At 44.4% G+C, this 13,597-nt stretch overlaps 1 protein-coding gene across 1 annotated transcript; it reads right to left on the bottom strand.

Moving 5' to 3' along the window:
- Positions 1–1,499: 1,499 nt before the first annotated feature.
- On the bottom strand, positions 1,500–2,374 carry LOC141042101 (auxin-responsive protein SAUR23-like). The gene has a single exon (XM_073509641.1). The coding sequence runs from the start codon at positions 2,327–2,329 to the stop codon at positions 1,877–1,879; it is 453 nt and encodes a 150-aa protein (XP_073365742.1). The 5' UTR covers positions 2,330–2,374; the 3' UTR covers positions 1,500–1,876.
- Between the last annotated feature and the right edge of the window lie 11,223 nt (positions 2,375–13,597).

Raw genomic sequence — 13,597 nt, 5'->3', positions numbered from 1 at the left:
CCCAGCCAAGCGACTGAGAAACCTGGACACACTAGGCAAAGAGTGGTCTATGAAGCCAAGAACATCCGTCGATTCACAAGTGGCGCGTATTATAGGGTGAGGGAAGATAGTGCTGCCAGAAGCGCATGTTAGAGACGATCCAACGATCCCCTCCGATGCAAGTGTACTTCAATGGTAAATCTGGACATGGCCAATGGTCTCGAGACAATCCACCCCGAGTCATCACTCCATCGCTATGGCCATGATCTGCCATCATCAGGCCAAACAATGTACCACGCACTACCTCCGCAAAGACATGTTGCAACATAGGATCATGGTTACCCGCAACCACGTGCCGTGTCCATGTCTCAGCCACGCAAATCAGGGCACCGAATAGACAATGGAGCAGCAACTGCAACGGACGTGATGTTTCATAGCTCGAGCTCATGACAGTAAATTCCGAAACAAATGAATTTTTTTAATAAAAATTCTAAAATTTATCTATGAAAAACATTGAGAAATGTTTTGGGTGCTTGTAAAATTTCATCATGGAAGGACATCCATGCAAGTCGTGGCAAAATAATTTGATGCTCCAAAAGTGTTATTTTCAAAAGCATCTTGAAGTGTTGATTTTGTTACGGCTTCCACGGATGTCATTCCACGGTGAAAATTCGCAAGCACTCAAAACATTTGCTAAAGTTTGCCATAAAAAATCCAGATTTTTAAAAAACCCATTTTCAGTTTTTTCAAAATTTGCTGTTCATCTCGAGCTCATTTGAGCTCGGGAGCCACTAGTTCCTGCGGGCAAGACCAGACGTTTCTTAAGAACAAGTTATCAATCAACACATCAGAGTACCAAGTATAGGACTTAATAATAACCAAGTACTCTCCACATTTCACAAAAAAAAAACAAGTACTTTCCTCTCCGTCCCCTTCCTGTCCTCCTCAGCCATGGTGTTCGTGCGAGTGAGTGTGCGTGCGCGGGCTACAAGATCAACCCTCGGCCTGCTACACTTGCATGCAAGAGGAGGACAACACAGAACATATACTTGGCAATGTGTGTACGCACGGGAGGTTTGGCACAGATGTTTCGACACCTTGAACTCCAATGTGCAGCGCCCGGAGCAGCATGACACTTTTCTGGAGTGCTGACTCGAGGCTAGACGTACCTTTGTTCGTGTCAACAAAAGAGGCTTCGACACCTTCGTCATAGCGGTGGCATGGTCCCTATGGGAATAGAGAAACGCAAGAGTGTTCAACAGGACGAGCCAAGTCCAGGCCCCTTCCATGTTGGCGGAGTGTGTCTTCTTGAAAGTGCAAGAATAGAATCGGGCAGGAGGGTGGGGTAGGGCTGCAACGATTTGTGAGAGAGTACGTCTAGTTTTCTTTTGGTGTTGGTTGTAATGGAGCACGGGCTTGGAGGCGATGTGCATCGTCATCTAGGTTCTCTTGTAAACTATTTCTCCCTTCTATAAAATTATGGTACACCATTGACGTACTCTTAAAAAAAAAGTGTGTGCATGTTGTCAGGGATTTTTTTTTAGCTGGTTGTGTGCAGGTGACTACCTTTGGCTCCACTGTACAGGGTACAGCCAACAGATCTCCAAATAGGACACAAATATATATACATTTAATTTCCAGGACAAGAAAATATGTACATTTTGTAAAATGCCAGCTCGACTGTTGCGGTGATAGTGCAGTAGCATCGGGGCGCTTTGTCAGTGCAACTGTCTTGCCGGTTTCATCGCGCGCACTCAGCGCCATGGATGGCACGGCGCCGCGGCATGGGCGCGCGCGTCGTTGTACTACTGCTGGCTGCTGCTTCCGGCTTGCATGAAAAGGAGCAAATGAGCACGGCTATCCCGCTTCTACGAACGAACGATCGACCGATGATCGATCACGAGACGAGCTTCTTCACGGCCACCCCCTGCAGCAGCGGCCGCGAGTCATCGTGCGGCGCCGCGATGGCACCGCGGCGGCGGAAGCAGCCGCGCTCCTCGGAGTCGGAGGACGAGACGCGGCGGAGGACGTCGCGGAGGTGGTCCTCGTCGCAGGGGAGCGTGAGGGGGCCGGAGGCCGACGTGAAGCCATACTCCTCCTCCGCCTGCCGGAGCAGCTCCCAGAACGCCGGGTGGCTCAGCTGAGCCACCGGCACAACGAACCGTCTCGACGACGGCTCCCCGTCGCCGCGGCCCTCCACGCGCACCGCCACATGCCCCGCCGGCACCGCGGCGTCCAACTCGAGCACATCCTTGTTGGGCCGCACCGAGTCCGCCGCTCGGGAGCGCCACCGCCGCACGGCGCGGCGCAGCCAGGCGAGCGACCGGACCGTGTTGATGACCTTGCACATGCTCGAGCTTGACAGACCGGACTGAAGCGACGATCTGGGTTTGCGTTGTTCTGCTGCTTGAGAGGATGGGAAGTAGACTATATAGCGGCGGGGCTCGGGATCGGCCACTGGAGTTTGCGGAAATTGCAGGAATGGCACCGGCACCGCACCGTGAACCCGTGCTGACTTGAACGTGTGTCGTGCGTCTGGCACGTGAGACCTAGCAGTAGCATAGCGCTAGCAGTGCAGCAAAGCGGTTTGTGGTATCACTTCCGGTGAAAGTGAGGCGAGTGGAGTGTGATCGATGTCTACAGCTCTCTGTTTAACAAATTCACATGATAGAGGTTATTACTTTCTGTTTTCTGTTGGAGGCGATTCGACGTAGACTTGTTCACAAAATATCTGGTGAATTAATCTTTTCACATACAAGAACATTTCACGTTCGGTGCAGCTTAGTCTCTTCAACTATCTTTCTTACGTGAAAAGATCTGTGCTCGAATCCAATCCAGCAGTGGCACACACTACACACCAGTGTGAAAAGTGTCACGGTTGCTCATGCATGCATTTCTTGGCCACCCGTCCCACTGTCGCAGAGAGGACCAGACTAGAGAAGAGAGAAGGCAGTCCCAGAGTATCGGACCAGGCTAGGCAGAGAGGGCAACTCCGCATCTGACCATGCATCCACGAAGGCTCCAGCCGTGCTGGCTGCCCATCTGCCGATAGTCCGGTCCGGCACGCCATTGGCATCTGCTGTTTGTTCGCTCGTACTACGCCCAACCTTAAAGGCACTAGGCCACTAGCTAGCTAGCTTCCACTCCCAGTGCCAGATCCAGTGAACCACGCGGGCACGTTGAGTAGCTGCAGGCTACGTAGGCGCCATGCAGCAAGAAAGTCGGACCACCGGCGGAGTACGTACGTGGTGCGTAGGTCGATCGACCTCCATCTCCATATGATGCATGCGCTTCCTGTGCCGTGCCACGGGTCCTGGTTTACTTTCCCTAAACCTCCACGTTCTCCACCCTTTTCACGGCTGACCACAGTTTCAGCTTGGTTTGCATTTCCTGTCTTGAGTCTATCCGATGATCCAAAGTTTTATTAGGTGTGTCCTCTTGACAAATCCATTTGGATCTATATCTATATCTATACCTCTATATATATACCTACTAATAAAGCAAGGTGTGTTTTTCCAATTTTTTCATCCGTTCACCGTTAAAAAGTTTTTTTCCCTATCCGAGGTGGTACTAAATTTTTGTGCGTCCGTTTGCAAAAGAAAAATCAATTTTCGTACATGGGCCGTGCATGTTGTGGCCCGTCGAAGCCAGCCCACTTATTTCCCTCCACACGCTGCTAGGAAAATCCTATTTAACGCATGTGGCCACAAATAGTCTGACCTTCGCACAGGGCTCAAGGCTGTGACATCCTGTTTTCTTTTTTTTCTGTGTTTTATTTCTATTTTATTTTTTGTTCCTTTCTCTATTTCTTTTTTATTTTTTCTGCAAACTTTAAACTTTTTTACTTTTTTGGTGCAATTAGTAATCCATCCGGTAAACAAGGCACTGTCTGGTTATGCGTGGATCATGCTAATGGAACTTGATTTACGTACTGAAATTAGTAATCCATCCGGTTACATCGTAGTAGGAGAGAGTGGCGAAGCAACCGTGCCCTGAAGGTCGCCGCGCAGCCACCAAATGAGGAAGGAGCCACAACCCCGACACGAGGGCGAACCCAAAGGAAAAAAAGCACGAGTTGGTTGGTCGTCGCCACGCCGACTAACCCTACCACTATCAAGATCTCGCAGGCCAAACATGATCTGAGAGAAGACCACAGCTCCTCGCTTTCTCGCCCCACTGCTGTGCAGACCATTTTTGGTGCACACATCAATTATCTCTCCCGTTGCTTCTCAAAAGAATATCTCTACTGTTGCAACGCACGGGTATATGTGCTAGTATTCTATAAGATATCCTGCTGATACAATGAAAAATCCATCTGAATGGATATGGGGAAAAATCTATTTATATCTCTAGATTGTCCTATGGCTTGTGCTCTAGATTATGCAGATAGATCTTTTCTTCATAGTGTCTTTAGTTTGGAAAGAATAAAAACGGGTCTTTCCCAGCCCTGATGGACTTCCTATTGAGTTTGATCAGAAAAGAAACATATTCATTTATCTTTTTCATGAATTCTACCATGGTAGACTGGATATTGCAAGTTTTTAATTGTGAAATTATCACTCTTATTTCTAAATGTGTAGGTGCTAGTAAAATTCAACATTATAGGTCGATTTGTCATCTTAATGCATCATTTGAAATGTTACTAACATTATCAATAATTTAGTTGATATTCAAACTAATAAATAATGTGACTTTGTTGCATGAAAAGCATAAGAAGAAAAAATGAAGTTTTCTTTAAAATAATTGTTACGAAAGCTTATGATAAGATTGATTATTTTTCCTACAAATGTAATGTTAAAGTGGATTTTCATCCTACATCTGTGCCTTGGGTGACGAAGACTAAAGAAAAAATAAAACTATTATAATAATAATAAATAGTCCATATCCTACTGTTGAGTTCACAGGTTATAAATGTTTCTTAGTACTAAATGATTGTGCAAGATTAAACCATGAGATTTGGCAAAAACTTTAGCATAACAAATTGAGCATAAAAGAACAATTCAAAAAGCATAATACCACGCCACCGCACAAGGAGCACATCAAATGCTCTGAACACACACCAAATGTAACCCCAACACTTGTACAATGAAATGGAACCCCATCAAAACCACTTGAATAGAAGGCAATGGGCGAAACCAAAACCACATTAACAACCAAAACCGTGAGGATGAGCTGAAAGGCCGAAAATCCCCCAGTTAGCAGCCGGTCCATCAACTTCAAAACTACATATTTTGGACCTTCAAATTTTAAACCACCTCGTTGATCCCACTCAAAGCAATATGGCTCATGAGGTGGGGTGAAACAAGTTTCGCACATATGGCAACCCAATCATCTAGAATAATTACAAAAGTATAAAAGTAGCCAGAGTAATTATTTGCTTTAACTAACGTAAAAAGGAAAAAGAATTTCCAGAATTATACGAGTATTCTTTTCTTTTTTGCATGGTAATATGTGTCTCATTTATAGAATAAATATCAAGTTACAAGGCACGTAAGCACCGACCTTACAAGACTGAAAAGATAGGAAAATCCTATGCAAAATACCAGCGTCTGTCCCTCTCCTTCGACACCACCGAAGTGGACACCAAATGGTAAGAAGACAGATCACCTCTTCACCCAAGCTCGACGCGGCTCCATCGCTGATCAGCAACTTTACGGACCTCCAAAGTAGTTTTCCAGAAGCAAAACCATAGCCATTGAAAGAATCAGACCAGGGCAACATGTCCCCGGACACGCCATCGAACTTCAGAACTGACACCCCCGCATGACGACGATGTCGGAGGAGGAAACCAGAACTGTCAGCCTCCAACCACAGACCCAGCATAAGATGCTCCATCTTCCAGCTGTCGCTTGCGTAGACAACCGTCTGCCCGTACTCCTGAACGACAAAACCTCCCTGCTGTACCATGACGTCGGTGACAACGCCACAACAACGGGGACAGAGCCGAAGGAGAGACACACCTGATGGAGTCGCCATCGCCGCCTCGCCAACACCAGCCATGAACCCTAACGTTGCCAATCTGAAGGACTGGCAGACACACGATTCCATCAACTCCAAGATGCCGCTGTCGGTGTCAAAACCGGCGGATCTCTGGTAGGGGGTCCCGAACTGTGCGTCTAGGATCGATGGTAACAGGAGACGGGGATACAATGTTTATCCAGGTTTGGGCCCTCTCTATGGAGGTAATACCCTGAAGGAAATATGCCCTAGAGGCAATAATAAAGTATTATATATTTTCTTATATCATAATAAATGTTTATTATTCATGCTAGAATTGTATTAACCGGAAACATAATACATGTGTGAATACATAGACAAACAGAGTGTCACTAGTATGCCTCTACTTGACTAGCTCGTTAATCAAAGATGGTTATGTTTCCTAGCCATAGACATGAGTTGTCATTTGATTAACGGGATCACCTCATTAGGAGAATGACGTGATTGACTTGACCCATTCCGTTAGCTTAGCACTCGATCGTTTAGTATGTTGCTATTGCTTTCTTCATGACTTATACATGTTCCTATGACTATGAGATTATGCAACTCCCGTTTACCGGAGGAACACTTTGTGTGCTACCAAACGTCACAACGTAAATGGGTGATTATAAAGGTGCTCTACAGGTGTCTCCAAAGGTACTTGTTGGGTTGGCGTATTTCGAGATTAGGATTTGTCACTCCAATTGTCGGAGAGGTATCTCTGGGCCCACTCGGTAATGCACATCACTATAAGCCTTGCAAGCATTGTGACTAATGAGTTAGTTGCGGGATGATGTGTTACAGAACGAGTAAAGAGACTTGCCAGTAACGAGATTGAACTAGGTATCGAGATACCGACGATCAAATCTCGGGCAAGTAACATACCGGTGACAAAGGGAACAACGTATGTTGTTATGCGGTCTGACCGATAAAGATCTTCGTAGAATATGTGGGAGCCAATATGGGCATCCAGGTCCCGCTATTGGTTATTGACCGGAGACGTGTCTCGGTCATGTCTACATAGTTCTCGAACCCGTAGGGTCCGCACGCTTAACGTTACGATGACAGTTTTATTGAGTTTTGATGTACCGAAGGAGTTCGGAGTCCCGGATGAGATCGGGGACATGACGAGGAGTCTCGAAATGGCCGAGACGTAAAGATCGATATATTGGACGACTATATTCGGACTTCGGAAAGGTTCCGAGTGATTCGGGTATTTTTCGGAGTACCGGAGAGTTACGGGAATTCGTATTGGGCCTTAATGGGCCATACGGGAAAGGAGAGAAATGCCTCAAAAGGTGGCCGCACCCCTCCCCATGGTCTGGTCCGAATTGGACTAGGGAAGGGGGCGCACCCTTCCTTCTTTCTCCTTCCCCCTTCCCTTCTCCTACTCCCACAAGGAAAGGAGGAGTCCTACTCCCGGTGGGAGTAGGACTCCCCCCTATGGCGCGCCTCTCCCCTTGGCCGGCTGCCTCCCCCTTGCTCCTTTATATACGGGGGCAGGGGGCACCCCAGAGACACAACAATTGATCCTTGAGATCTCTTAGCCGTGTGCGGTGCCCCCCTCCACCATATTACACCTCGATAATACCGTTGCGGAGCTTAGGCGAAGCCCTGCGTCGATGGAACATCATCATCGTCACCACGCCGTCGTGCTGACGAAACTCTCCCTCAACACTCGGCTGGATCGGAGTTCGAGGGACGTCATCGAGCTGAACGTGTGTAGAACTCGGAGGTGCCGTACGTTCGGTACTTGATCGGTCGGATCGTGAAGACGTACGACTACATCAACCGCGTTGTGATAACGCTTCCGCTATCGGTCTACGAGGGTACGTGGACAACACTCTCCCCTCTCGTTGCTATGCATCACCATGATCTTGCGTGTGCGTAGGAAATTTTTTGAAATTACTACGTTCCCCAACAGTGGCATCCGAGCCTGGTTTTATGCGTTGATGTTATGCACGAGTAGAACACAAGTGAGTTGTGGGCGATATAAGTCATACTGCTTACCAGCATGTCATACTTTGGTTCAGCGGTATTGTGAGATGAAGCGGCCCGGACCGACATTACGCGTACGCTTACGCGAGACTGGTTTCACCGTTGCGAGCACTCGTTGCTTAAAGGTGACCGGCGGGTGTCTGTCTCTCTCACTTTAGTTGAACCGAGTGTGGCTACGCCCGGTCCTTGCGAAGGTTAAAACAACACCAACTTGATAAACTATCGTTGTGGTTTTGATGCGTAGGTAAGAACGGTTCTTGCTAAGCCCGTAGCAGCCACGTAAAATATGCAACAACAAAGTAGAGGTCGTCTAACTTGTTTTTGCAGGGCATGTTGTGATGTGATATGGTCAAGACATGATGTGATATAATGTGTTGTATGAGATGATCATGTTTTGTAACCGAGTTATCGGCAACTGGCAGGAGCCATATGGTTGTCGCTTTATTGTATGAGATGCAATCGCCATGTAATAGTTTTACTTTATCACTAAGCGGTAGCGATAGTCGTAAAAGCAATAAGTTGGCGAGACGACAACGATACTACGATGGAGATCAAGGTGTCGAGCCGGTGACGATGGTGATCATGATGGTGCTTCGGAGATGGAGATCACAAGCACGGTGCTTCGGAGATGGAGATCACAAGCACAAGATGATGATGGCCATATCATATCACTTATATTGATTGCATGTGATGTTAATCCTTTATGCATCTTATCTTGCTTTGATTGACGGTAGCATTATAAGATGATCTCTCACTAAAATTTCTAGATAAAAGTGTTCTCCCTGAGTATGCACCGTTGCAAAAGTTCTTCGTGCTGAGACACCACGTGATGATCGGGTGTGATAGGCTCTACGTTCAAATACAACGTGTGCAAAACAGTTGCACACGCGGAATACTCAGGTTAAACTTGACGAGCCTAGCATATAACAGATATGGCCTCGGAACACGGAGACCGAAAGGTCGAGCGTGAATCATATAGTAGATATGATCAACATAGTGATGTTCACCATTGAAACTACTCCATCTCACGTGATGATCGGACATGGTTTAGTTGATATGGATCACGTGATCACTTAGAGGATTAGAGGGATGTCTATCTAAGTGGGAGTTCTTAAGTAATGTGATTAATTGAACTTGAATTTATCATGAACTTAGTCCTGATAGTATTTTGCAAATTATGTCGTAGATCAATAGCTCGCGTTGTTGCTTCCCTGTGTTTATTTTTGATATGTTCCTAGAGAAAAATTATGTTGAAAGATGTTAGTAGCAAAGATGCGGATTGGATCCGTGATCTGAGGATTATCCTCATTGCTGCACAGAAAAATTATGTCCTTGATACACCGCTAGGTGACAGACCTATTGCAGGAGCAGATGCAGACGTTATGAACGTTTGGCTAGCTCAATATGATGACTACTTGATAGTTTAGTGCACCATGCTTAACGGCTTAGAATCGGGACTTCAAAGATGTTTTGAACGTCATGGACCATATGAGATGGTCCAGGAGTTGAAGTTAATATTTCAAGCAAATACCTGAGTTGAGAGATATGAAATCTCCAACAAGTTCTATAGCAAAAAGATGGAGGAGAATCGCTCAACTAGTGAGCATGTGCTCAGATTGTCTGGGTACTACAATCGCTTGAATCAAGTGGGAGTTTATCTTCCAGATAAAATAGTGATTGACAGAATTCTCTAGTCACCATCACCAAGTTAGTAGAACTTCGTGATGAACTATGGTATGCAAGGGATGACGAAAGTAATTCCCGAGCTCTTCGTGATGCTGAAATCGACGAAGGTAGAAATCAAGAAAAACATCAAGTGTTGATGGTTGACGAGACCACTTCAAGTGTTGATGGTTGATGAGACCACTAGTTTCAAGAAAAGGGCAAAGGGAAGAAGGGGAACTTCAAGAAGAACGGCAAGCAAGTTGCTGCTCAATTGAAGAAGCCTAAGTCTGGTCCTAAGCCTGAGACTAAGTGCTTCTACTGCAAAGGGACTGGTCACTGGAAGCGGAACTACCCCAACTATTTGGTGGATAAGAAGGATGGCAAAGTGAACAAAGGTATATTGGATATACAAGTCATTGATGTGTACTTTACTAGTGTTTATAGCAACCCCTCGGTATTTGATACTGGTTAAGTTGCTAAGAGTAGTAACTCGAAACGGGAGTTGCAGAATAAATAGAGACTAGTAAAAGGCGAGGTGACGATGTATGTTGGAAGTAGTTCCAAGATTGATAGGATCATCATCGCACACTCCCTATACTTTCGGGATTAGTGTTGAAACTAAATAAGTGTTATTTGGTGTTTGCGTTGAGCATAAATATGATTTGATCATGTTTATTGCAATACGGTTATTCATTTAAGTTAGAGAACAATTGTTGTTCTGTTTACATGAATAAAAAAACCTTCTATGGTCATACACACCAACGAAAATGGTTTGTTGGATCTCGATCGTAGTGATACACATATTCATAATAATGAAGCCAAAAGATGCAAAGTTAATAATGATAGTGCAACTTATTTGTGGCACTGCCGTTTAGGTCATATTGGTGTAAAGCGCATGAAGAAACTCCATACTGATGGGATTTTGGAATCACTTGATTATGAATCACTTGATGCTTGCGAACCGTGCCTCATGGGCAAGATGACTAAAACGCCGTTCTCCGGAACTATGGAGAGAGCAACAGATTTGTTGGAAATCATACATACAGATGTATGTGGTCCGATGAATATTGAGGCTCGTAGCAGGTATCATTATTTTCTGACCTTCACAGATGATTTGAGCAGATATGGGTATATCTCCTTAATGAAACAGAAGTCTGAAACATTTGAAAAGTTCATATAATTTCAGAGTGAAGCGGAAAATCATCGTAACAAGAAAATAAAGTTTCTACGATCTGATCGTGGAGAAGAGTATTTGAGTTACGAGTTTGGCCTTCAGTTAAAACAATGTGAAATAGTTTCGCTACTCACGCCACCTGGAACACCACAACATAATGGTGTGTCCGAACGTCATAGCCGTACTTTATTGGATATAAGTGCAATCTATGATGTCTCTTACCAATTTACCACTATCATTTTGGGGTTATGCATTAGAGACAGTTGCATTCACGTTAAATAGGGCACCATCAAAATCCGTTGAGACGACGCCTTATGAACTGAGGTTTAGCAAGAAACCAAAGTTGTCGTTTCTTAAAGTTTGGGGTTGCCATGCTTATGTGAAAAAGTTTCATCCTGATAAGCTCAAACCCAAATCGGAGAAATGTGTCTTCATAGGATACCCAAAGGAGACAGTTGGGTACACCTTCTATCACAGATCCGAAGGCAAGACATTCGTTGCTAAGAATGGATCCTTTCTAGAGAAGGAGTTTCTCTCGAAAGAAGTGAGTGGGAGGAAAGTAGAACTTGATGAGGTAACTGTACCTGCTCCCTTATTGGAAAGTAGTTCATCACAAGAAACGGTTCCTGTGACGTCTATACCAATGAGTGAGGAAGTTAATGATGATGATCATGAAACTTCAGATCAAGTTGTTACTAAACCTTGTAGGTCAACCAGAGTAAGATCCGCACCAGAGTGGTACGGTAATCCTGTTCTGGAGGTTATGTTACTAGACCATGACAAACCTATGAACTATGAAGAAGCGATGGTGAGCCCAGATTCCGCAAAATGTCTTGAGGCCACGAAATCTGAGATGAGATCCATGTATGAGAACAAAGTGTGGACTTTGGTTGACTTGCCCGATGATCGGCAAGCCATAGAAAATAAATGGATCTTCAAGAGGAAGACGGACGCTGATAGTAGTGTTACTATCTACAAAGCTAGACTTGTCGGAAAAAGGTTTTTGACAAAGTTCAAGGTGTTGACTACGATGAGATTTTCTCACTCACAGCGATGCTTAAGTCTGTCCGAACCATGTTAGCAATTGTCGCATTTTATGAAATCTGGCAAATGGATAAACAAAACTGCATTCCTTAATGGATTTATTAAAGAAGAGTTGTATATGATGCAACCAGAAGGTTTTGTCAATCCTAAAGGTGCTAACAAAATATGCAAGCTCCAGCAATCCATCTATGGACTGGTGCAAGCATCTCGGAGTAGGAATATACGCTTTGATAAGTTGATCAAAGGATATAGTTTTATACAGACTTGCGGTGAAGCCTGTATTTACAAGAAAGTGAGTGGGAGCACTACAGCATTTCTGATAAGTATATGACATATTGTTGATCGGAAATAATGTAGAATTATTCTGCAAAGCATAAAGGAGTGTTTGAAAGGAGTTTTTCAAAGAAAGACCTCGGTGAAGCTGCTTACATATTGAGCATCAAGATCTATAGAGATAGATCAAGACGCTTGATAAGTTTTTTCAATGAGTACATACCTTAACAAGATTTTGAAGTAGTTCAAAATAGAACAGTCAAAGAAAGAGTTCTTGCCTGTGTTACATGGTGTGAAATTGAGTAAGACTCAAAGCCCGACCACGGCAGAAGATAGAAAGAGAAGGAAAGTCATTCCCTATGCCTTGGCCATAGGTTCTATAAAGTATGCCATGCTGTGTACCAGATCTATTGTATACCCTACACTGATTTTGGCAAGGGAGTACAATATTGATCTAGGAGTAGATCACTGGACAGCGGTCAAAATTATCCTTAGTGGAATAAGGATATGTTTCTCGATTATGGAAGTGACAAAAAGGTTCGTCGTAAAGGGTTACGTCAATGCAAGTTTTGACACTAAATCTAGATGACTCTAAGTCTCGGTCTAGATACATATTGAAAGTGGGAGCAATTAGCTAGAGTAGCTCCATGCAAAGCATTGTAGACATAGAAATTTGCAAAATACTTACGGATCTGAATGTGACAGACCCGTTGACTAAAATTATCTCACAAGCAAAACATGATCACACCTTAGTACTCTTTGGGTGTTAATCACATAGCGATGTGAACTAGATTACTGACTCTAGTAAACCCTTTGGGTGATGGTCACATGACGATGTGAACCATGGGTGTTAATCACATGGTGATGTGAACTATTCATGTTAAATCACATGGCGATGTGAACTAGATTATTGACTCTAGTGCAAGTGGGAGACTGAAGGAAATATGCCCTAGAGGCAATAATAAAGTATTATATATTTCCTTATATCATGATAAATGTTTATTATTCATGCTAGAATTGTATTAACCGGAAACATAATACATGTGTGAATACATAGACAAACAGAGTGTCACTAGTATGCCTCTACTTGACTAGCTCGTTAATCAAAGATGGTTATGTTTCCTAGCCATAGACATGAGTTGTCATTTGATTAACGGGATCACCTCATTAGGAGAATGACGTGATTGACTTGACCCATTCCGTTAGCTTAGCACTCGATCGTTTAGTATGTTGCTATTGCTTTCTTCATGACTTATACATGTTCCTATGACTATGAGATTATGCAACTCCCGTTTACCGAAGGAACACTTTGTGTGCTACCAAACGTCACAACGTAAATGGGTGATTATAAAGGTGCTCTACAGGTGTCTCCAAAGGTACTTGTTGGGTTGGCGTATTTCGAGATTAGGATTTGTCACTCCAATTGTCGGAGAGGTATCTCTGGGCCCACTCGGTAATGCACATCACTATAAGCCTTGCAAGCATTGT

This window comes from Aegilops tauschii, chromosome 2 (assembly GCF_002575655.3).
Source record: "Aegilops tauschii subsp. strangulata cultivar AL8/78 chromosome 2, Aet v6.0, whole genome shotgun sequence".
Lineage (NCBI taxonomy): Eukaryota > Viridiplantae > Streptophyta > Magnoliopsida > Poales > Poaceae > Aegilops > Aegilops tauschii.
This window is presented reverse-complemented; position numbering and strand designations above follow the sequence as displayed.

Bases quoted from the DNA above. Each gene is read 5' to 3' on its own strand.
- LOC141042101 (XM_073509641.1), bottom strand. From the start codon at position 2,329: ATGTGCAAGGTCATCAACACGGTCCGGTCGCTCGCCTGGCTGCGCCGC.